Source organism: Heloderma suspectum, chromosome 14, assembly GCF_057233095.1.
Source record: "Heloderma suspectum isolate Gila_16-S chromosome 14, 16-S_ref, whole genome shotgun sequence".
In the NCBI taxonomy this organism is placed as follows: Eukaryota; Metazoa; Chordata; class Lepidosauria; order Squamata; family Helodermatidae; genus Heloderma; species Heloderma suspectum.
The window spans coordinates 680,197-705,241 of NC_139471.1; the positions used below are offsets into that span (position 1 = coordinate 680,197).

At 50.4% G+C, this 25,045-nt stretch overlaps 1 protein-coding gene across 1 annotated transcript; it reads right to left on the bottom strand.

Moving 5' to 3' along the window:
- Positions 1-459: 459 nt before the first annotated feature.
- Positions 460-25,045, bottom strand: FAM163B (family with sequence similarity 163 member B). The gene is made up of 3 exons (XM_084821214.1): positions 24,921-25,045; positions 5,228-5,343; positions 460-3,645 (listed from the first exon to the last, which is right to left on the bottom strand). The coding sequence occupies exons 2-3, from the start codon at positions 5,318-5,320 to the stop codon at positions 3,247-3,249; spliced, it is 492 nt and encodes a 163-aa protein (XP_084677340.1). The 5' UTR covers positions 5,321-5,343; positions 24,921-25,045; the 3' UTR covers positions 460-3,246.

The window sequence follows — 25,045 nt, forward strand, 5'->3', positions numbered from 1 at the left end:
CTACAGAGGCCAGATGCTTCTCCCCAGGAGTAGGGGACAGGGGCCTGCCTTGCTTTGGTGGTGGGTGAGCTCCCCCAGAGGCCAGACCCAAACCCAGGGAGCTGACTTCATAGAGGAGCCATCTGGCCCAGGACTGTGCCTATTTGGACTGGCAGAGTCTTTCAAGAGTCTCCAGCTGAGAAAAATCTTTCCCATTACCTACTACTTCACATCCTTTTAACTGGAGATGACAGGATTGAACCCAGGACCTTCTGTGCACAAAACAGGGGCTCTATCTGAGTCATTCAGTCACTCCCAGTGTAGAGCTGTAGCAATTTTAATTTGGTATGAAAGCTCAGCTGGTCTGGAAACTTTTTTTTTTTTTTTAATGAAACTGAAAACTCCCAGCTGCCATCTTCTGCTCCCTATACCACCTTTTGTGGGTTTGCTGAAGATGATGAAAGAGAACACTTCTCCCTTGATAACAAAGTCAAGATAAGTTTATTTTTTAAAATTTATCTTCTCAGAGAGCCCAGAAGTCCTGTACAAGTTTACCACCTGTGAAGGTGAATGAAAATGATTCATTTAATTTCAGAGATACTCAGGGGGGAAATACATGAGCACAGAAGAAAAATAGGAAGATAAACATAGCCACAACTTAAATGCAACAAATCCCAGCGTTTTAAAAAATGCCATTGAAACAAATGCAAGTTTTAGGAAGAATTATACAAAATTTATCCAGAGTTCTGTGGAAGCAGCTGCTATTACGTCAGATCACTTAAGACAGAACACAGCAACATTAACACTTTCCATAGGAGGTGGCCCAGGCAGGATACTGAAACTAGTTACAAATTGGATGGAAAAAAAAAATCCCCCCAGATCCTGCAGAAACATTGAAGATGCCCAGCTGTAACTGAATTGACTTGTCCATTAGGGGCAATGCTCATTGGTTTAAAAGATCAACTTTCTAGGGAAAGGTGCAGAAGGTATTTTGCATCTTGGATTACTATCCCCCACCCTCATCTTGCTGTGGGCAAGATGTCGTTCTAAAAGAATGACAAACTGGAGTCTCAGCCCAAACCACTAATGTGAATGTAGTTCCCTCCAAGCATGCAAACTGTTTTGCGATTAGTGTGTAGAGCTTTAAGACCAGAGAATGTAGAATGCTGCTGACAAAATGGAAACAATTTCTCCTTCTTTGTGTTCTCAAAACAGCAAGAGCTTTTCTACGTGAGGTATTTATTGTGAACTTGTGATTCCTTACTCATGGTTGTTTACGGGTTCTTTAAGTGGCACTGTGAACCTCCAGTTTTGCCTCTATTTTTAAAGAGCACTTTCCTGGGTTTAAGAGCAGAGAAAATGGGATACTATTTCTGATGGCAAAAGAAAATTATTTTCTTTTCCTACTTGTGTATTTGTGCTATTCTGCTATAGCACAGCGCCCCTAGAGGTTATGTAGTGGAAAAGCAAGAAAGGAAACACTCTTTGTGTAGAGCCTGGATCTCAATTCTGTGACGAAATGAAAAGTAGGTACAGCGATTAACAGCCTCATGTAGAAAAGCTACAAGTCCCCTCAAAGGTCACCTGTTCCATGCCCTTCGCCAGCACTGCAACATGGACTGGTCCCTTTGTCATAAGTGAGGACAAGGATTGCGACCAGAATACAGTGCCCAACCTGCTTGGTCATTCTCCTTACATGTGCCCCTGAGAAAATAACATTTGCTTAACTCAAATATGGGCATGCTGGTTCATTCAAGATGCCCCTCCTCTTGTCATTAGCTATGCAAGACCCCTGTTCAGTTGTTAGTAAACAAGCCAAGATTATTTCAACACCATGGAATTTGACTGGGATGGCTTCTTCTGGAACTTCTCACCCGTCTCGTTATTCGCCTACGGACTCAGTCCAGTGAGGCTACTTCCATGAACAGATTCCCCCTTTTTTTGATTGGTGCAAGTAAGGTTTAGTCTACTGCAGAGTAGAAACATTTTCACATAAATAAGAATTTTTCCTCCATTGCTTCTAGAAACATGAATTCAACTCCACAGAAGGATTTCTGTCCCAAATACAGTAAGACAGGAATGGCTGAAATATGCAGTGCTTGGGGGGGTGGGGGTGCTGGCACCTGATCATGAGTATTATTTTGTGTCTGCACACATTTCCAGTTGGTTTCTGCTGAAACAGGCATGAAGGGAGCTGACAGGAGAAGCCAGATGGGTTCCTCTTAGAGGTGAAAGAGAGCAGTTCTGCTCTGGCAGAGAGTCTGACGAGCAAATGGAGTAGCCATGGTTGTGCCGGAGTATTGCCAGCCCATTTTCTCTATGGTTTGTGCAAGGTAGGACATCATTTTCTCTCTGGCTCAGAGTGACAAGAACACTAATCATTATCATAAACTATATCAGAGTAGAATTAGAAGTTATTTCTATTTATGCTCCTCAGGGCAAGGGACTGATCCTTTTAAATTTTTACTACTCCACGAAGCACCATGTGGAGGAACAATGCTCTACCAAAACTAAAATAATAATAAAATGGCCTGTTCCTTTCATACGCCAACGCGCCGAGGATGCGAGCAGAGGGTGCCATGTGGGTGTGGTAAAAGGGTGGGCTACAAGGCCCAAACCGAGAGTACCTGCAAGAGACATTTTGTGGTTGGCAGCCCTGGAAGGGCACCTCGGTTTCGGGTCCTGGTGCTGCGAGATCCTGGCGGGCTGGGGCCGCTTTAAGCTCACAGATAGGCAGGTCTGCCATTGGCTCCGGCCAGCGTTCTCAGACCAGCCCCCCAAATGGTCACGGGGGGGGGGAGGAAATGCTCTCATGCCCAGTCTCAGCCAATCAGGGGTCGAGGGAGTGGGGAAGCAGCCGTGTGTTGGGCGCGTCTGCCATCTTAATGGCGGCAAATAAAGGGACATGATCTTATGCGTACAAAAGGATGCCTTGTATCAAAATCTCCTCTTTAGATACATATAAAAAGAGATCGTTGTCAACGCCTAACTTTAGAAAACCTACGCATCCATCAATCTATCTGCCCTCCTTCCCCCCACCCCCTCACAATGCTCTATTGATAGGTATATAGATAGATAAACATAATAACATATAAATACATTCATCGCTTCAAAAGACTCCCCATGGGTTTTCTTGGTTTAAAAGAGCCGTGCCATTTTTAAAAGCCACAAGGGTCCACGGGGGGGGGGCCTTCCGTGGGATGCATCCGCCTGCCTGGTTGGGGCCTCTGACCGGAGCACCATCCACGCGGCGGCCAGGGGTGCTGCTCAGACGTCGGTGCTGATGCTGCGGCTGCGGGAGAACGCTTCGCGCATGGCCGAGAGGCGGTTGGGATTGAGTGCCTGCAGGCCGCTCAGGCTGATGGGCAGCTCCAGGTCTTCTTGGCTGAGAGCCTTGTAGCTGACCAGGTCCCCTCCATTCCGGACGTCCTCTTCCGGCTCTTGGAGGAAGAAGGTGGGCGGCTCATAGTGGGAGCAGTTGGCGCAGAGCGTCCGGCACTGCGAAGACTTCTTGTAGGGGGAGGCAGCGGCGGAGGAGTGGTACAGGGAGGGGCCGTTGGTCAGAGCCACGTTGCGGTTGCAGTGGAGCGGAGGAATGTGGGAGTCCACGCCAAAGTCCGGCTCGTCCCCGTCCTCCTCCGACGCATCCTTCTTGCAGCAGTAATACTGGGGAAGACAAACAGTCAGCCAGGGGGCACTGCAACAGTGCAGCTTCCCATGACAGGGGAACACCAGGCGCACGGCCCGCGTGAAGGCTTCCTCACCCTGGTGCCCGCAGTTGTGCTGGACTACAACTCCCAGCACTCTCCAGCCAGACATGCTGGGAATTGTAGTCCCCCACTTGTGGAAGGCTGCTGTGACACATTGTTATAATAGGTAGCATCTAAGTGCATGACCAGCTCCCAGCAACCAAACGATAAGAGGCCACATGTTGGGTGGGGATGGGGGTGCGGGGAATGGGGAACGGCCATGGACCTGGCGTATTTCCTTTGGAGGGTATTCCAGCAGCACCAAAATGCTCTATTTGGCCTAGGATCAGCCACGGCTGATTCAAGGTGGCCCCAAACACGAGGACTCCTTGGCGGATCTCTGCTCCCCTGGGGTAGGCTGAACGCATCAGAGGCGACGCGGGCGGCACGAGTGAGCTGATTGCTCCATGGGAAGGGATGGGAAGGGGGCGGGAGGAGTGAGTGTCCACCCCCCCCTCATCAGAGAGGCGGGGATGTCTTGGGCTAGACAGCAAGGACAGGCTGTCGGAGGAGATGGGAACCGGATGGAAGAGGGACTTCTCTGTGAAATATAATCACTATTTCTCCGTTTGTACCTATACATGTGAATTGGCAAATGCCAATGTGATGCCAGAGGGAGCTGCCTTGCTTCCCCCTCAGTTTGGTGATTTGTAAGTGGCGTAGGAAGCCCCCTCCCCCGCAAGACACTGACCAGACTCCCCAGCAACGATCCTGGGCAGTCCTCTCCACATGAGAATCCACGTGGGCTTTTCAGACTACCTGCACTTAGGGGGGAGCCCCACCGGGCCTCTGAGGCACCCCATGGATCTGGAGGGGTTTGGAGCAGCCCACCCTGAGCTGGTGCCTCCAAATGTGTTGGACTGCAAATCCTATCACCCCCAGCCAGCCCAGTGGCCTCTCCAACCTCCCACTGTGTCGGACTGGATGCTTACTGGGGGACGATGGGAGTTGCAGTCCAACACATTGCAAGGGTGGGGGAGGCTGGAGAACAGGCTGAAATGATGCCACTCCTGATCATGCAAAATCCTGGACAAACCAACCCAGAATAAGCTGAGAGAGCATCCACCAGAACCCACATGACACTTCTGGGGATTCGGTCAATGAGCCAATTTCAGACTGAATCAGAAAGTTACCCCAAGAAAACTGGCCGCCGCTCCCCCAGCCTTTTAATCCATTTCATGCCCTCCTCTATTCCGTGCCACTTCATATGAATTCTTGGAGCTGGGGAGGGAAGAATTTTGTTAAATCCGGTCTGTCTGTGTTTCGTGGATTGTCAGGCGTCTTTCAATCCGTTGTCCAGCCATTGACGGAATCGGATTTTTTGTATGAGAATTTAATTTATTTGCAAATGTGCACTAGCACAAATGTACACTTGTGCAAGTGTGCATTACCACAAATTCCCCCCCCCCCAAGTAAAAAGCCAGTTGGAAAGTCTGGGGAATCCATGAGAATTGAGAAAACTCATTTGAACCCATTGTGGATTTCTCCGACATCCCTACCTGGAGCCTACAATAGCAGAGGACTGCTATGATGCACAATAAAATGACTGTTGCTAATATTCCGCCTGTGATGACCACAGTTCCAGCTGTCATCCGACCTCTTCTCCATCAACACCCTGGAAGACACAATGGATGGAAAGCATGAAGAGCCAAATGGGTGGGTGAGCGACGCCCCATTTCTGCCAGGACTAAACCACACAAAGCCAGCAGACAACCCAAGGAGCAGCCCGCTCGGGCAGCAAGGTTCTGAGGGGTACCAAGGAAGCAGTGTGTGATTCCAGAGGTGCGTCCTAGGATTCCTGCAATTAATTAATTAATTAATCAATTACATTTATATCCTGCCATTTTTCCCCCTTAAGGAAACCAAGGTGGCAATTGCAGTTGCTTTAGAAATGGAATTAATAATCACAACATTCCAAATGTCCAAATTTTGCCACTTAAATTTTGAATGTGACATTTTACTCAAAATTCATGACTTCGATGCTTTGGACTTTGCTGGCATCTCTTGATGGTTCTGGCAGATATCAAATTTTAAGATAAATATTGTGAGACGGATAAGTAAATATTCTATTATATAAGCTGTCAAATACTGAAGATTGTTGCATCTAACCAATGCTATTAGATACTAACTACTGTTGCACGCTCCAGGACTATTTATATCGTCACGTCTTAAAAACGATTGAACATCAAGTATTGAAATCCAGTCAGAAGATGCCAAGTACATGTATCAAATATCTGGCAAATATTCAACAAACATTTCAAATATTCAGAGCAGGGTGTTGAACATCTTTCAGCCCAAGGGCCAGATTCCATTTCCAAGAAGCTGGGGGGGGGGCTGCGTTCCAGTGAGGGTGGGGCCCACAGCAGGACCAAACAGCAAAGGTCAGGGCCAAAAATGTCAACGTATTCTAGCTTACAGCTATTACTGCCTTGGGAGAGGCACTTCAACCTTTTGCATGTTGGGGCAAAAAATCCCAACTTCAAGTAAAGCCTGATGGGATCTGAGCTAGCAGTGACCAACCAGGCAAGACATCTTGGGTTTGTGGTAGACAGCTCAATGAAGATGCCAGCCCAGTGTGCATCTGCTGTAAAAAAAAGGCAAACTCCATGTTAGACAGAATTAGAAAAGGAATTGCGAATAAAGCTGCCAATATCATACTGCCCCTATACACATCTATAGTGCGACCACACTTGGAATACTGCATACAGTTCTGGTCACCACCCCTAAAAAAGGATATTGTAGACCTGGAAAAAGTGCAGAAAGGGGCAACTAAAATGATCACGGGGCTGGAGCATCTCCCCTATGAGAGAAGGTAGCAACAGCTGGGATTCTTTAGGTTGGAAAAAAGGAGGGTCAGGGGAGACATGAGAGAGGTGTATAAAATGATGCATGGTGTGGAGAATGTGGACAGGAAGACATTTTTCTCCCTCTCTCAAAATACTAGAACCTGGGGTCATTCCATGAAGCTGGTTCGGGGGTGATTCAGGACAGATAAAAGGAACGACTTCTCCACATAGCACGTAGTTAAACTATGGAACTTGCTACCACAGGCTGTAGTGATAGCCACCCATTTAGATGGCTTTAAAAGGGGGTTGGACAAATTCCTGGAGGAAAAGGCTATCCATGCCTACTAGTCTTGATGGCTATGTGCCACTCCCGCGGGTATGAGAGGCAGTGAGCCTGTGTACACCAGTTGCCGGAGAACGTGGGCGGGGGGGGGGGGGTCCTGTGGCACTCATGTCCTGCTTGTGGGTTCCTGGTCGACAGCTGGCTGGCCACTGTGTGGACGGGGTGCTGGACTAGACAGACCCTTGGTCTGTTCCAGCAGGGCTCATCTTACATTCTTAACTACCCAGAACCCATGGTCCCGGGGGCTCTCGCCAGTGGGCCCCTGCTGGTGGGCAGGACCATGCTGCCCCTTGGCGCTGGCCCTGGGGAAGCCTGTCGGAGCAGCTACTCGTCCGGAGCTCCTGGGGTCTCAGCAACGTCTCTGCCCCGCTTAGCTGCAAGCAGCACCAGCCGCAGGGGCAAACAGCGCGCTTTTGCCGTGCACGGTGCTCCTCTTCCCAGGGACCGGAAGGGTTGCAACCAGAGCGTGGGAAGCCCCAGCTGAGGTCGGTCAGGGGCTGCTGCTGCCTGCTGCCTGCACACGTACGACCCCCCCCCCCGCACGTATCCCCCTGCAGAGGGTTTCAGGCAGCGGGCCCGCCCCGCCTTCCTTCCACCTAAGAAGGGCGGCGAGGCCAAGTCCTTCCCCAAAGGCAGGAGCGTCCTACGCTGCGCAGACGGCGGTGAGGTCCCGGACAGACGGCCGCGAGTGCCTCCAAGCGGCCTCGCGGTGCCAGCTGGCTGGGAGACGCGACTGCCAGCGGCCCCGTTGGACGGGTGTCGAGCAGCTGGAGCGGGCGCAGAGAGGCTCCTGCACGAGGCGTTTGGCCCGGGGGTGCGGGGAAGGGGTAGCCGCAGCGGCGGGGGGGGGGGGGCTTAATCCATCCATTCTCCTCCAGAGCTATTTGGGCTTTAAAGTTTCCTCTTTCCCCATTTGGCAGGGAAGCAGCAGGAGCTGCGCCACGGACTCTGTGCCTTCTCCCAGGCTTGAACAGCATTCTGGCCTTGCACAGAAGAACGCAAGCGGCGAGAGAAACAAACCTCAGCGCTGACCCGAGAACCAGCCCTGCTCCTTGCGAGATCTCGCCCTCCTGGCTATAGATGCTCTTAGGACCCGAGGTGTGGCTTGCAGCCAAGTCAGCCCCCCGCCCCAATCCTGGGAAGCGGGAGAGAGAATTTTCCATCAGGACTTCAGCATGCAGGGAGGGAGGTTTAGCTCTTCCCTCCCCAGCTGCCGTCCTAGCAAAAATGCCCCCCCCCCCCCCTGCTGGGCTGCAATTAGCGATAGGACAAGAAAAAATGATCAGTGGGAGCTTTTGACCTGTTACTAACTGCAGTTTGTGCGTGGATCCTGGTACCAATGCAAATGGCCCCCACCACACCCCTGGGATTCAAGAAATAAACTCTGGTGGGGCTGCGAGCCACACTTTTAATGGAGTCTCCTCTTGGGCCAGTCTCTGCGTGCTCAGGCCAAGGGAGATCCCTCCAGTCCAGAGCACTCCGTGTCCACTGGCCACCAGCCACAGATGTGGCGACAGCATCCAGTGGTCCTTCACCTCCGCTGGCAAACCGAAAGGGCCGACCACCTCCATGAAAGGCACAGGCGGCTGGCCTGCCTGCCACTGCCAAGAGAGAGCCTGCAAATGGCTCTCGGTCATGCCGTTTGTTCAAGGCCCAAGAGGGCAAGAGGGCAGTAGGGAGGGGCCACAGCTCAGGGTCGGAGCCCCACTTTGCACGCAGAAGGTCGCCAGTTCAATCCCCGGCAGCATCTCCAGGTAGGACTTGGAAAGAATCCTTCGTGAAACCCTGGAGAGCTATTGCTGCCAGTCAGTGTCAACAGTACTGGGCTAGATGGGCCCAGGGGCTGACCCAGTTTAAGGCAGCTTCCTATGATCTGCTTTATAGCAGCCCCTCTATCCAGACCATGAGAACTAGAATCTTACTTTGTTTTTAGGCGGAATGGCCATAGCTCAGTGGTAGAGCCCCTGTTCTGCAGGCAGAAGGTCCCTGGTTCGACCCCCAGCGGCACCCCAGGCAGGACTGGGAAAGAATCCTGCCTGAAACCCTGGAGAGCCGCTGTTGCTGGTCAGCATCAATAATACGGGGCTAGATGGACCAAGGGTCTGCTTCAGTAGAAGGCAGCTTCCTCGAAGTCCTCCGCAGAGTGCTGGGCTGGCATGGCACATAGGCGTTCTGTTTGGAAAGTCTTCCCTGAAAGGAGTAAGCCCCCCCCCCCGTTCTAGAAGACACCTGTCGTTATGCTGTCTGTGGCTCTCTTCTGTGTTTCCAAGAGTAGTTTGGCATGGCTCCGTTTGTCTCCGTCCTCCACTGACGGCTAACTTCTCTGGATTGTCAAACGACTCTACGAGGCATTGGAGTGCCCCCGTGCAGGGGGGCTGTGAAGCGTGGGTGCAGACGCCAGTCCTCCCCATTGTACCTGGTTTGAGGGTGGGCTCGCCCTTACTGGTGCAGAAACTGCTTGCGCCAGGTGGAGTACCCAGAAAGAAAGGCCATGCTCTTTCTAAATGGTTCCTTTTCTTATGAGGAGTTTCCAATGCCTGGTCTCTTGGACCCAAAGGAATGACAATAAAATCTGAAAGCACAAAATTGAGCCTGAACCAACCTTCCTAGAGCATTGGGCAGAGAGAAGCAACTGCTGTGTGTCAAGTGCTTCAAATGCCTTCCAAAGAAAATAAATCTATATTGTACTTGCAGCTTCTTAACGTTCTGCTGAAATGGAGATGGAGAAAGCAGCTGCCGCCGCCATTTCTCTTTCTTTCTGCTGCAGGGAGATCACGACAGATAAGTGTGCCCCCGCACCTTTTGCTAGGTGTTCCCACTGAGCTGAGGTTGAACTTTTCCAACTCTCACCAAAGGGAACCTTTCCAAAATCCATACAGCATAATATCTTTATTAGGCCAAAGCAAAGATCACCAAAAAAATGTGCAAGCTTTTGAGATCCCCAGATCTCTTCAGCAGGCAAGAGGTATCCTGCCTGCTTTCTTTTCTTTTAATTATTTTCATCTGCTCTGAAGGCAGGCAAGAAAGAAGACAATCGAATAATGCAGTTAACACTGAAAATTCAAATGACGCTTCTGCAACTGAACTGGGTACAAAGCAGTGAGTTCTGATTACATATCAGCATCCAGGATTGCGCAACAGCCAACATATTATGCTGGGCCAACAAAGAAGACCACATGGCATGAGGAGACCAGAAATATGACCCACCAAATCCCTCCTGGCTCCACCCATAAATGCATCATAGTGCCTTCATCCATGGCCAGGCAGCAACATACACCCAGGACCAACATTCCCCTTCCTGACTAGGTCCCTAACAACCCACAAATCCCCCCCCACTAACCCCCACAGTGGTGTAGTGGTGCCAGGGCCCACAGGGTCAAAGCTTTTTATGTGCAGGGATGCTGCTGTCACCTGCCTCCCCCCTCAGACTGAGTTTATCTTTTAATAAACTCAGAACAATGATCAGTAAGGTCCCATTGCAAGCGATGCTAACGAGAAAAGGCTTTCTTCAGCTATGTGCATAGTAAAAGGCAGAGGAAAGAAATGGTGGTTCAGCTATTAAATAAGGATGGCAAAACGATAACAGATGACTAAGAAAAGGCAGAGGTGCTCAATTCCTACTTTGGCTCAGTCTTCTCCCAAAAGAGGGTCTATGACCCCCCTGGCAAAGGCCAAGTACAGGCTGAAGGGGCAGGATTGCAGCTTGAGATCGACAGGCATATGGTCAAGGAACACCTCATTACTTTGAATGAGTTCAAATCTCCAGGGCCAGATGAACTGCATCCTAGAGTCATAAAGGAACTGGCAGAAGAACTCTCAGAACCGCTGTCTATTCTCTTTGAGAAATCATGGAGGACGGGGGAAGTGCCAGATGACTGCAGGAGGGCTAACGTTGTCCCTATCTTCAAAAAGGAGGAACCTGGGAACTACAGACCAGTCAGTCTGACATCAATCCCTGGGAAAATTCTGGAGCAGATGATAAAGCAATCCATCTGGAAGCACCTTGACGACAATGCCGTGATTACTCGAAGCCAACATGGATTTGTCAAAACCAAGTCCTGCCAGACAAATCTGATCTCATTTTTTGATCAAGTAACCTCCCTTGTAGACCGTGGGAATGCTGTAGACATCATATACCTCGACTTCAGCAAAGCTTTCGACAAAGTGCCCCATGATATCCTGATGAGCAAACTAGCTCAGTGGGCTGGATGAAACAACGATCCGGTGGATCCACAGTTGGCTACAGAATCGGACTCAAAGAGTGCTTATCAATGGGACCTTCTCCAACTGGGGAGAGGTGACGAGTGGGGTACCGCAGGGCTCAGTCCTGGGCCCAGTGCTCTTCAACATTTTTATGAATGACTCAGAGGAGGAGGTGCAGGGAATGCTGATCAGATTTGCAGATGACACACAACTGGGCGGGATAGCTAATGCTTTGGAAGACAGAAACAAAATTCAAAATGATCTGGATAGACTGGAGTGCTGGGCAGAAAACAACAGAATGACATTTAATAGGGATAAATGCCAAGTTCTGCACCCAGGAAAAAGAAACCAAATGCACAGTTACAAGACGGGGGATACGTGGCTCAACACCACGACAATTTATTTATTTATTTATTGCATTTATACCCCGCCTTTCTCCCTCTCGCAAGGAACTCAAGGCGGCTTACATTATCCTCCTCCTCACCGTTGTATCCTTACAACAACAACCCTGTGAGGTAGGTTGGGCTGAGAGTCTGTGACTGGCCCAAAGTCACCCAGTGAGCTTCCATGGCCAAGTGGGGACGAGAACCCGGATCTCCCGGCTCCCAGTCCGTCACTCTCACCACTACACTACACTGGCTACACAAGCGAGAAGGATCTTGGAATTGTTGTCTATCACAAGCTGAACATGAGCCAACAATGTGATGTGGCTGCAAAAAAGGCAAATGCTCTTTTGGGCTGCATTAATAGAAGCATCGCTTCCAAATCCCGGGAAGTACTAGTTCCCCTCTACTCGGCACTGGTTAGGCCTCATCTGGAGTCCTGTGTCCAGTTCTGGGCACCACACTTTAAGAAGGATGCAGACAAACTGGAGAGGGTTCAGAGGAGGGCAACAAAGATGATCAGGGGACTGGAAACAAAGCCCTATGAAGACAGACTGAAAGAACTGGGCATGTTTAGCCTTGAGAAGAGAAGACTGAGGGGAGATATGATACCACTCTTCAAGTCCTTGAAAGGTTGTCACAGAGAAGGCCAGGATCTCTTCTTGATCATCCCGGAGTGCAGGACACAGAATCATGGGCTCAAGTGACAGGAAGCCAAATTCTGGCTGAACATCAGGAAAAATTTCCTGACTGTTAGAGCAATACGACAATGGAACCAATTACCTGGGGAGGTGGTGGGCTCTCCCACCCTGGAGGTGTTCAAGACGAGGCTGGACAGGTCAGGGATGCTCTGACTTGGATTCCTGCACTGAGCAGGGGGTTGGACTCGATGGCCTTGTAGGCCCCTTCCAACCCTACTATTCTATGATTCTATGATCAGACCTCCCTGTTCCCCCCGAGCTGCTATCCCCATGGCGGCTGGTGGGAAAATGGATTTGCAAAGTATTTTGGTGTGTCTTTGTCTTAAAAGGGCATTGAAGACCCATCAGATATACCAAAGCCTGGCTCCTGGTGGAGGTGAAAGTGGCTAGAATGGCTTTGCTGATCTGGAACAATGCAGCTGCCTGCATTTGGGGGCACTCCATGGGGGCCTGGCTCTGGGATGGTCACAAAGAGCGCCTGCACTGCAGCATCCACCGCTCCACCACAGGTCCCTCCCCTCCAGCCTTGCCAGCCCCCCCAGACGCAACTCTCTTTTGTGGCTGACTGGCTGATGCCCGGCCCTGATGCAGGGAAATCTATTCCTGCTTTTCAACATGCACAGAGTTCATCTGGGCCTGTCTATGAATATCGACAGTTGCCAAATTCTCCAAGAGCTTGAAGAGGCTGACATAATGTGGACTCTGTCAGGCCGAACTATCCATGTCTCAGGATTTGGACTGCAACTCCAGTAGGCAACAAACGTAGCAGAGCCAGTGTAGTGTAGTGTAGTGGTTAGTGCTGGACCAGGGAGACCCCGGTTCAAGTCCCCCCTCGGCCATGAAGCTCCCTGGGTGACTTGGGGCTGGTCACTGACTCAGCCTCACCTACCCCACAGGATGGTTGTGAGGATAAAGGAAGAGGACCACGTAAGCCGCCTTGGGTTCCTTGCAAGAGGAAAAATGGCAAGTTATAAATGTCACAGCAGCAACAACAATAAAAATAAATTGCTTGGGCCACTTGAGTCATGCAGGCCTCATCCAGCAAATCCCTCCTTTCCAAAGGTCGTGCTCGTTTTGGGCTTCCAGGTTTTTAAGGAGGATGCTGTTGTTTTTCTCACCCCCAGTAGCACGTTTCTGAGTAACACAGAGCATGTTGTCAGACAGAACTGAGGCAGGCAAAGGCCAAGGGTTTGTGTCTCCTGAACGACCTAAGTGATTGTTGCCTCTGCTTTAACCCCTCTGACTAACCCCCAGGCAATTTAAAAAATCCATCCTGTCTCCTTTCACGGGAAACACTTTGCCTTCTTCTGCAAAGGAAGGTCACAGCTAGACTTCGGGGACTCTTCAGGATTTTAAGGAGCGGGGAATGCGACAGAGGTGCAAGGATTTTTGTAACATATTTATTGCATTAAATATATCGACACACCTAGAGCTTGAAGGTCTCCAGGGCACAAGGGTGGTAGTGCTGTGTGTGTGTGTGTGTTACCAACACAAAACGTTCAGCATACAGAGGCCCAACAGAACAGTTCCTGTCTAGACCTGTCCTTTCCTTTCCTTTCCTTTCCTTTCCTTTCCTTTCCTTTCCTTTCCTTTCCTTTCCTTTCCACATTTACTCCCAGTTTCATGCTGTGCAGGCTCACACAACTGTCGTTATCTACTTAATAATCCATAGACCGGTGGGGTTGCGGCCCGTTGGGTTTCACCTGCGGTGTCAGTGTTTCAGCCTCCTCGGGGTCTTCAGGGAAAGAACTACGTTCCCAGAGTGGTGTGTCAGACTGATGTGGGTGGGTGGGTGGGTGGTTTCTATTTATTTATTTATTTATTATTATTAAATTATTAATCACCCATCTGGCTGGTCACCCAGCCACTCTGGGCGATGTACAACATACAATAAAAACAGTTTAAAACAATAAAATTCTACAATAAAAACATTTTCTAAAATACCCGAACCCACCCCAAATGCCTGCCTGAACAGCCACGTTTTTAATGCATGACGGAAGCTCATTAAAGTGGGGGCATGACGGAGTTCCCTAGGGAGGGAGTTCCACAGAGTGGGGGCCACCACAGAAAAGGCCCTCTCCCTCGTCCCCACCAGTCTAGCTGTCCTGGCTGATGGGACAGAGAGAAGGCCATCCGAGGCTGATCTTGTTAAGCGGCCTGTCTGGTGCTGCTGGAGGCGCTCCTTAAGATAGGCTGGGCCGGAACCATATAGGGTTTTAAAGGTCAAAACCAACACCTTGAATTTGGCCCGGAAAACAACTGGTAACCGGTGCAACTCCTTCAGCACTGGAGTGATGTGATCTCGCTGGCGGCTGCCTTTAATCAGGCGAGCCACTGCATTCTGTACCAGCTGCAGCTTACGAACCGTCTTCAAGGGTAACCCCACGTAGAGCGCATTACAGTAGTCTAAACGAGAGGAGACCAGGGCATGTACTACCGATGGGAGCAGATGGTTGGGAAGGAAGGGGCGCAGCCGCCGTATCAGATGGAGTTGATACAGCGCTGTCCGGCTCACAGCTGACACCTGAGCCTCCATGGACAGCTGGGAGTCCAAAATGACCCCCAGACTGCGGACCTGGTCTTTCAAGGGTAGCCGTACCCCACTCAACACCAGGTCAACATCCCCCAGCCTCCTCTTGTCTCCCACCAAAAGCACCTCGGTCTTGTCAGGGTTCAGCTTCACGTCCCAGCACTGCCCAGGGCGACACATCTGGAGGGCATCAGGTTGGGGGCTGATCGAGGTGCTCTCCTCTGGCAGGTTCTGCCCATGACCTTCTATGCTCCGTCTTTAGGCTCCCGGGCTCCACACCTCACGAGAGCCAGCAACCCTTTCTGTGGAGAGGAGTGCTTTGCGGTGCTCTGGCATCTCGGAGAGGAAATTCTGCTCTGTGAACGAACTCGTTTCCCTCCCCTTTGAATGTTTTCAGAAATGCGCCCAAGGGGGCCTCCAGATCCGCCTGCGGAGTCCCCTTCTGGATCACTGCATTGGCGATCTCCGTCCGCTTCCCCACCACCCCAGTCCACCCTTTCTCCCAGTCTCCCCATTTTTCTCATGTTTTTAAATCCTTGTTTTGTGGCTCTTTTACTGGAATATAGCTAGGTTACTTTACATACAGTTATTTTAATATAACAGTTGTGCATAATTGATGTATTATTTTATTTATTTATTTATGCATTTCATTTCTATACTGCCCAATAGCCGAAGCTCTCTGGGCGGTTTTCAAAAATTAATTTTGTAATTATGGCCAGGAGCTACTGTTGTGTAGCAGCAAAAAAATGGTAAGTCCCGGGTTCAAAGTCCTGGCCTCCCTCACCGGCCTAGTTCCTGACAGCTGCAGCCTCCCCACTAGGGTCATATGGGCATCCCCACGAACTATCGTTACTGAGATGATGCCTGTGTGAAAGTAAAGTGTCATATATATGCCAATTATACTGGGTTGCATCCAGCATTTGCCTTCTGCTAGAGGAAGAGACCCTTGCCCAATTTTGGGGCGGGGGGTTCTCCCACAGAACAGAGCTCACCCCATTTGGCAGGGTCCCCTGTGCCTCTCTGTAGAGCATTTCCAGCGGGCTGGGAAGGGAACTTCCATCAGCACAGTCAATCTGGTGTGAATCTGGATCCAACTCATGATATATTATTTCCCCCCCCCTTTTTTGAAAATACCCCAGTACTTGGATATATAAAGAGAGATGCAGGAACCATCAATTACACGGAGTCAATGGGCATGCTAACGGGAAGTGGCAATTTGCCTTGGCCACAAATTGCTTCAAGATCTTTCTTTTAGTAGAGGCAACAGTTTATCCGGAGAACCGGGGCAGGAGCGGGGTGCGGGGGAGACAGAGACAGAGAGCACATTAGAAATGGGAAGATTAAGTGTATTGGGCTGTTGGAAGCTCGTAAGGGGAGCACTACCGGCGCGCAAGAGCTGTTGGCTGCCTGATGCAGGTACTAAAAGTTGATGGATTCCAGCCGCCGCAGCAGTGTGGATGTCCAAAAAACGGAGACCCAGCCCTAGAAGACGGATCGTCTGCCTGGAAAATGAGCCTCTGGATTTACAGCATGACAAGAAGCTGAAATGCTCCATTTATTTTTACACCAAGGAGCCACAGTGTCTCTCTCTGTCGTTACCACTTCAACTGCCCCCCCCCCTGCCAAGGACTCCTTTTCACGGGTCAGCAACAACTCTACTTGTGCCTGGCAGTGTCCACCTTGAAAAGCCCAGGGGTGGCATGTCACTTCCTCCTGTGCCCAGTGCAGGCACTTAAAAACTGTCCATGTGCCACCTGAATTGACTGCCCTTCTTTGCCTGCCTGCCACCATTCCAATTTGCCTGCTGCAGGTACAAGTCTCTCTACAAGTCTCCGCTCCTCTGCAGCCACTCCACCCACTATGCCTTCCTGCTCCTTATGCCAAGAGGACGTCATCGCTGCCACTCTCCTGGCCTTCCCAACTCCAAATCCCATAATAGTTGCTTGCACTAGAGACCCCTCCACCTTCCTTCTCAACCAAAGGGAAACCTATGCTGGTGTAAGGGAATGTGCCCCTGGGTCCCATCCTTCTGTCATCTCCTGTCGGACTGCCGAAATTGGAGTGGTCTCTTTTTGCTTCTGTTTGTCTGTGAAGCATGTTGATGGTCACTGCAGAACCAGCCACTAGGGTGGTCAGGTGACCTGTTTTACAGAGGATAGTCCTCTGTTTGAAGGGCTGTCCTGTCAAATTTTTATTTGTTTATTAAAACATTTATATCCCATCATTTTTCCTCTTGCAAGGAACCCAAGTGGCTCACATGGTCCGCCCCCTCCTCCCCAATTTTTCCTCACAACAGCCCTGTGAGGTAGCCTAGGCAGAGAGTCAGTGACTGGCCCAAGGTCACCCCATGAGCTTCATGGCCAACCGAGGACTGGAACCCAGGTCTCCAAGACCCAGTCCAAGGCTGTAACCACTGGCTCTCATTCTCAAATCTGATTTAAAGATAAAGAACCATCAGAACTGCTTCCCTTCACCAGCAGCACCTGGGCAGCAGCCCGCACAACCGCGCATACAGCTCACCTGGGCACAGTCTTCCACAGGAGCATCTCTACACCACCCTAAAACCCCACATTTAAATCGGGGCTTCCTGCTTCCATTCTGAATGCAGGATCACAAGGGGCTCCCTTGACACACGCTTCTTCCCCCCTTCCCCCCCTTCCATATGCTTCATTGACTCGCTCCTCTTCTTGTGGCTTTTCCTTTTTCAGGGAGGGAACACAAGCGGGGTAACTTGATACCTCATTATCGCCAATCGATTTAAAAATGGAATAAAGGTCATTTCATGCAGGAGATGCCCTGGATACTCACGGCGTCATCTAAAGTGCCCACAAACTTCCATGAGTGAGCAACCTCAAGCACACGCGAAAAGCTCCGTGTGGAGAAGCCCTGCCTTTCTGTTTACATTATTTCTGAATTACCAAATGCACTTTTTATGCAAATCCTCTCTTTTCGGTGATGTGTGTCCTCTGTGGAGGTCATTTCTCTTTGGTGGTTCCTTCTTGCCATTCCCCATCCACCCTATGGGGAGCCATTCGCATTTCAAAGCCCCAGGGAAAGTCCTGCCACTGAGCCTGCAGAACCACAGTCGCTTCAGCAAATGCTGGTCCCCCAGACACAGGAGTGCTTCCCCCAGCGGGGCTCACCTCCGGATTCCTGGCCTGAGGTTAAGAAAAACAGCGCGGGATCTGCAGGTTAGGCGCAGCCCCTGTTTCTCCTGCAAATGCCCCTTCGCGTTGGCATGTAGGGTGCTGGCTCCAGGTTCGGGAGGGCCCTTGGGCCCCCTCCCTCAGTGAGCCTGCCTTCTCACCACCATGGTCCTCACCATAAGGCACCTCCCATATGTGCCTGCCCGGACCTTAAGATCATCATCAGCGGCCCTTCTCCGTGAGCACCTGCCAAAGGAAGTGAGGCGGGTGGCTACTAGGAGGAGGGCTTTTTCTGTTGTGGCACCCCGGCTCTGGAATGAGCTCCCTAGTGAGGTTCACCTGGCGCCTACATTGTACTCCTTTCGGCACCAGGTGAAGACCTTTTTATTCTCCCAGGCATTTTAGCTTTCTAAATTTTTATCTTTGCTGTTTTAAATCTGTATTTTAAACTCCTCTACTGCTGCTAGGTTTTATTGTGGTTGTATTGTTATATTGTGGTTTTAATGTTCTATATATTTTAAATTGTTTTATTGTGTGTTGTTTGGTTTTAGTTTTTGTGAACCGCCCAGAGAGCTTCGGCTATTGGGCGGTATAGAAATGAAATAAATAAAATAAAATAAAAAAATAAAATAAAATGGTCACCTTCCTCTTCCTCATCACGGCTCCCACGTGCTTGCTGGGCAGGCCGAGAGCCAGGGAGCAAGGAGGCCGCAGAACCCCCTGTTCCCCCCCCCACGTCCATTGCCTGGGCCAGAGCGAGGGGCGGGCGAACACACAGGCTGCAGCAGGGAAGAGGGGGAGAGCCTCCAGGGGGACCTTGCTGGTGGGCCCCTTGCTGGTGCCAACGACCTGAACGCCAGCACATGCCTTCTGCAAGACTAAAAGGAGGACTAAGCAACTGGCGGGGCGTGTGTGCCGGTTTCCAAAAAAGAGAAGATGGCCAACAATTCCAGCATGGCAAATATTATAGCCCAGCTCAGCCAAGCCGCGGTGAAAACGGGACTTGGAGGCCTTCTGCCAGCATAGCGTCGGTCCCCAGGAGAGGCGAGAACAGGAGCTCCTGTCCAAGAAAACACTGTTTTAGGGGGAAAGGGGGCAGATTTCCATTAAGTAACAGAAAACAGATCTTGGGGGATCTTGTGGCTTTCCTTTTCACAATTGCAAAGTTAGGAGGAATTGTTGATTTAAACCCACAGCAGTCCAAATAAAATACAATAGGACCATCTAGAAATGTAAAAACTTTCTGGCATGAACTGGTTCCTGGAAAAGCCTCCTTAAAAATTAAAAACTCGATGGAGAACCGAAAATTGTCTCCTTGGATCAGACCAAAGTCTATCTAGTCTTCCAGAGGGATCTGACAGAGCAAGTCCCTTGCTGTCGGTTCCCAGTCTCTGCTAATCCAAGATATTCCTCCTCTGAAGATCATTTTGAGCAAAGAAGCACCCTGAACTACTGGAACTCTCGCTCAGCAACTCCCTCTCCCTCTCTGGCTTCTGGCTGTTTACCAGGCAGTTGTTCAAGCATTTATAATCCTACCATTAAAACCATAAGGACTAGAAACTTGGCTTCTTTATTTTATAGAGAAGATAGAACAGAAGAACACTGCAGAACAAACTATGCAAACTGGAGAATCCAGCTTTTCTTGTTGCAGACTTTTAATTATTTCTTCTTCCTCTTCTTCTCAACACTGGGTACACACATACGCCCTTGATTATATTCGCATGCATGAATTTAGGGGTCAAGCCTATCATATGAAGCTGAAGGAAGCTCAGTGAACTTTTTCCTGGTTGAGGGGGGCAGTGTGAAATGCAAAGAGAGTTGCTAATTTGCAGCATTTGCCACTCTCCAACGATCCCTTCAACAGCCTCCACCTGCCCTGGGAGATAAACCAACGTTCTGTGCTGCCGGCATGGCTGCCAGGTGGCACCTCCCTTCCAGCGGCTTTGCTGTCAAGTGCAGCCACTTGCAGATGTTTTATTAATGCCTTTGACATTGTTCTCTCAGCCAATTTTCTTCTCCCCCCCTTTCGATACGGCTGAAGGTCAGTATCTTTATTAGTCAGATGCTGCAATATATAGTGGCTGCCAGGCGATTTGAGGATTCTTTAATGGATTGATCCCCTTCTGCTCAGCTGATCAATCCATTAAATGTAAATGCCATTTGTGTGAGATCTTACTTCTGGGAGGCACCACTTCCCTGCCCTATTTTGCATGTGATGCCACTGTACAGGAGGACACCATTTGCTGCTGCACTGACAGCCAACACGTCCGTGGCCTCTTTCCCTTTGATTTGGGACTGGGGGCACGTGTGTCCTCTGCATTGTTTTTCCTCCCAACAAATGTAACGTTTTCAATAAACGTTTACAGCCAGACCCACCTTAGCATCTGCACTAAATTCCTGTTAGCCTTGGGAGAGAAAATACCTAACAACTGCCAACACCAAAAACATTGGGGGAAGTATGAGAGAGTTTATGTCTTAAAAAAGAAAAGCTGCCCTTCTCTGTTGGAGGGTACGGTCTCTTTAGGCTGCAATCCTATACCCATTTTTAAATGTATCTGATTTTTTTTCCTCGAAGGAGCCCAAGGGAGCGTCCACGGTCCTCTTCTTCCTCTCCATCTTTATCCTCACAACAACCCTGTGAGGTGGGTTAGACCGAGAGTCAGCGACTGGCCCAAAGGCACCCAGTGAGCTTCATGGCCGAGCGGAGACTTGAACCCAGGCCTCCCCAGTCCCAGTCCAGCACTCTCACCACTACACCCCACTTACCTGGAAGGATGCCCCACTCAGCTCAGCGGGACTTGCCTCTCAGTAGGCATGTATAGGATTGTGCTCTTGCCATCTTTTTCATGGTCACAGTGTTGGACCCGGGCTCAGATCCCCAGTCAGCCATGAAGCTCACTGGGTGTCCTCAGGGCAGTCATCATCACTCAGCCTGAACTATCTTTCAGGACTGTCATGTGGAAAAAATGGGCGGAGGGAACCATGAATGCCTTCTTGAGCTTCTTGCAGAAAGGGAGTGATATAAAACATCAGTAGATGAGTTGGCCGTCCTCTGTGACCAGGGCAGGGAAGTGGTCCCACCTAGAAGTTGCTGGACTACAACTTCCATCATCCACCCTCATTGGCTGTGCTGGCTGGGGCAGGTTTGTAGTCCACCAACATCTCCAGGCCCCCACTGTCCCCACCCTCGTTCTGTGCCAAGGATGTGCAGGCAGCCAAAGCATCTCTGTTTTTAAAAGGGTTGATCCTTCTCCCTTCTCACTCACAGCCTCATCTATTAGCAGGTTTATGCAGAGGTTGCGCTTGGATGATAAAATAGAAACTAACACTTATGTCAGCTTTTCACCTTTTGGCTTATTTTCCAAAACTCATTCACACTCACAAGAAGTGTCTGTTGATCAAAACCAAGCAAGTTGCTACTGCAATATACTGGAAAGCTGCATGTCTTGAAACTCCTCATTTATTTATTATTTTATTTGTTAAGTGATATTTGTGAATCACTTCTATTAAAGGAATTTCTAAGTGAGGTACGGAGGACAAGATTACCTTCCTGGGAGTGCCTGTTGGAAAAGGCATCTTTCCAGCATGCTCCGAAAACCCAGAAGGGCTGGCTATTGCCTGCCCAGTCGTGGTTGGGAGCGCCAGAGTGGGTGCCTGAAGGCCCCTTTCCAAGCTGTGATGGATGGGACCTCCGAATCCTGGGTACTGCTGGCAGGTTCTCTCATTAGAAGCCATGTATTCAAGAAAAATAAATTAGTTGATAAAGGAACATCAAAATCCACAGTGCCTGTATAAAACACTGTATCAATCTGTCTGCTTATTAAGATCCTGTCACTCTGTTGGCCCAGCTAAAGAAAAAGATGGGGCTTTCTCCATGGCAGCAACGTAGCTGTGGAACATGACGTCTGCCCACCTCTCTGGCTGTTTCCCACCAGTTAGCAACTTAAAAACAACCACCACCCAGCAGGCTTTTGTCCCCCCAGGATGGTTTTTATCTCTGGATTTTGCCTTTACCTGCTTTTGATATCGTTGTTTAAAATTTGATGTTGTGATTTGGATTCTTGTTTAAGCCGCTTAGAGTAATGCATATGCATTAAAAAGTAGGGGTATAAAACATTAAATATATACATACATACATACATACATACATATCAGCCCCACTTATTAATCACCTTAAGATCTGGCTGCTCATTTAATAAATAAAAACTTGGGATGGTGCCTCCACCCATTTATCTTCACAAGAACCCTATGAGGCAGATTAGACTGAAAGGGAGTGGTTTGCCCAAGGTCGACCAGTAAGCTTTGTGGCTGGGGTGGTGGGGTGGGGATTCGAAGCCAGGTCTCCCCAGCCTAAGTTCAATATGCTCCTCACTATGCCACACTAGCTCTCCTAGACTGGAGCAAGTCCCACTGAACTCAGTGAGGCTTACTTCTGAGTAGACATGCACAAACTTGCACTGTGGATCTATGCTCAACCCTTGTGGCCCTGGAGCTCCCTGCTAGGAGGTGTCTGGCTCTGCAAAGGACAGCACAGGAAGACTGACACGGCACCCTCCCTTCGGTCCTACAGCCGCCTGCCTCCCACAGCATCTCCCAAAGGATCCTGCGGAGTGTAGTTTGGGGAGTGTGCTACCATGCTCACGGAGCCACATGCCCAGAATTAACTCCAGAGAAGGTATGGAATGACCCACGAGACCCAGATCAGGACCCCCCTCATTTTCTCTTTCACTCAAATGAAGCCAGAGCAGCCAATGTGCTCAGACAAGGCATGTGACCCTGGGAACCCCGCGATCTGAACCACCCCTCTGAAGTTGCTGTGGGAAATACAGCCACAGCCACACAAGGTTGGAGCCAAAAGGTGCATCAGAGAGCAGCGCACACCTGCGACAGCTGCACGCAGACGCCTGGGCAAGGGCGCCGCAAGGCCTGGATGCTCTCCATCTGTGGGCCTGTGACGCTGGGAGAGGCTCCCCGGGGCAAGCAGGGGAAGAGCAAACCCACAGCAGGCTTTGCTAGGAGCACCGCCACCTTCCCCCACATTAGCGGGAGGAGTAGGAACTTATACCCTGGGTCCATCCAGCCCAGTAGTGTCGACGCTGACTGGCAGCTCTCTGGGGTTCAGGCAGGGGTTTCCCCAGCCTAACCTGGAGATGCACCCAGGGATCAAACCTGGGCCTTTCTGCCTGCAAAGCAGGGCCCTTTTGAAGGACCACATTCAGGGGTGTCTAAACTCAAGGAAACCAGGCTTGGTTTGAACCCCAGCCCTCTTTCCAGTACTGGCGACATAAGGACAACGTAAAGAAAGTGCCTCTGATCACGTTCAGTGTATCCCGGGCCAGAGCCAGCAAAAGCCAGGCCAAGGGAAATAACATCACAGGCACCTCCTAGCTGTGTGCATAAGCACCATGTCCTCGTCCTCTTAAAACAAGCCAACAAAGCTCAGCCCCAGGGGACCGGAACGTGTCCCCCCCAGCATCCCGGCGAGGTTGTCAGGCCCCGCAGTCAAGGCGACGGAGGAGCTTCTTTGCCAGGTGCCGAGAAAGCAGCCAAGCAGCCCAAACCCAGGGGAGTTGGCTGCTGGGCGCCAAGTGAGCGTGCTGCTCCCCCACTCCTCGTAACCCGACCCAGTCAATGGTGGAGAGCAGGACTCCTCTGACCCCGGGGCAGCCTTCCAGGAGTGTGCTTGGTGACAGCGGATCCGGCAGACGGGGCGGCTGCCAGAGACGGAGGCAATAAATGAACATGGCTCTCTGTGTGATGATGAAGGCTTCAGCGAGAGATGCTACGTCCGTCGACAGAGGCAGCCTGTCGGGAGGACAGCACGGCCAGACCCCCAGCTAGCCCAGGTAAGAACCCAGGTCCCCAGTGGGCACCTTTGGAATACTGAGAGTCGTGGGTGCTCTCACAAAATGGCTGCCATGGGGCAAGGCTTGCCCATTCATAAAATGGCTGCCACGGTGGGCACAAGACACACACTTCCCACAAGGTAAGGGGTGAGACTGTAAAGAAAGTCACTTCCCAGGGGTCTAAGTCCAGGGCATGGGTCTGAGCTACAAAACACAAAACTGTTCTTTGGCACCCAGGAGAGAAGACGGCACCCCTTCGCTTTGCCACATGCCAGCCTCCCAGGTGAAGAAGGATGCTACAATCCGAAGGAGTACAATAGAGCAGGAGGAGGGAGCCTGGGGCACTCGGAGAGGTGCTGGCAGGCAACACGCTGGAGACCCCAGAATCAGAGCCCCCCTAGTCCAGCATTGGGCACCCAGCTACAGCTCCTAGATGCCCTTGGGAGGTCACAAGCAGGCCGTGGCCATGATGGCCACCCCACTGATGTGTCCTCAGCATCATGTATTTGCAGATGTGCTGCCTCTCTCCATGGAGGTTCCAATAAATTACCCCGACTGATAGATCTCTTTCTCTCCCGTTAGCTTGATGAGAATGTTGGCCTTGTGTGCTGCAGCTGCACAGAAGGTGAATTCCGTGCAAGGTTCACGAGGAAAGGAATTGAATATGAAACTGCCAATATTGCAATGCCATCACACAAATCTATGGTGGAACCACATTTGGAATAATGTGTACAGTTCTGGTTGTTGCGTCTCCAAAAAGGTATTTGCACAGCTGGAAAGGGGTAGAAAAGAGCAACCAAAATGATCAAGGGGCTGGAGCAACTCCCCTACAAAGAATGGCTACAACCTCTGGGGCTTTTGGGCTTAGAGACACGGAGAGTGAGGGGAGACGTGCCAGAGGTGTACAACATCATGCCTGGTGAGGAGAAAGCAGAGAGGGATACCTCTTTCTTCTCACTGGCCAAAATGTGTCTCCCTCCCCGCACACCCCATAGTTTTATTCTTTTGCGCTCGCTAGGGAAGAAGGCCGGGCCCACTGCCTCCTTTTGTGAGTTTCTCCAGGCATAGATGGTTTGAAGAAGTAAGGTTTTATGTGTGCTCAGCCTGCTCTCCTGCAGATTACATTGCACATGAGCTCCGCTAAAACGCTCGCCTGCCGCGTTGCCTGGATGTGCACCGCTTAGCAAGAAGAGGAACAAGCAGGAAAAACATTCCCATGTTGCCATTAAATCTCATTAAATTTGCATTTTCTACCTTCTTTTGGTGGTGCTTTGGAGGCTCATTTCTTGGGTGTTTCTGCCCACCCTTTGTGCTTTGCCTTCTGTGGGGCTGACGTCTATGCAGGGTACCTATAAGACTGACGAAATGAGATTAAACAC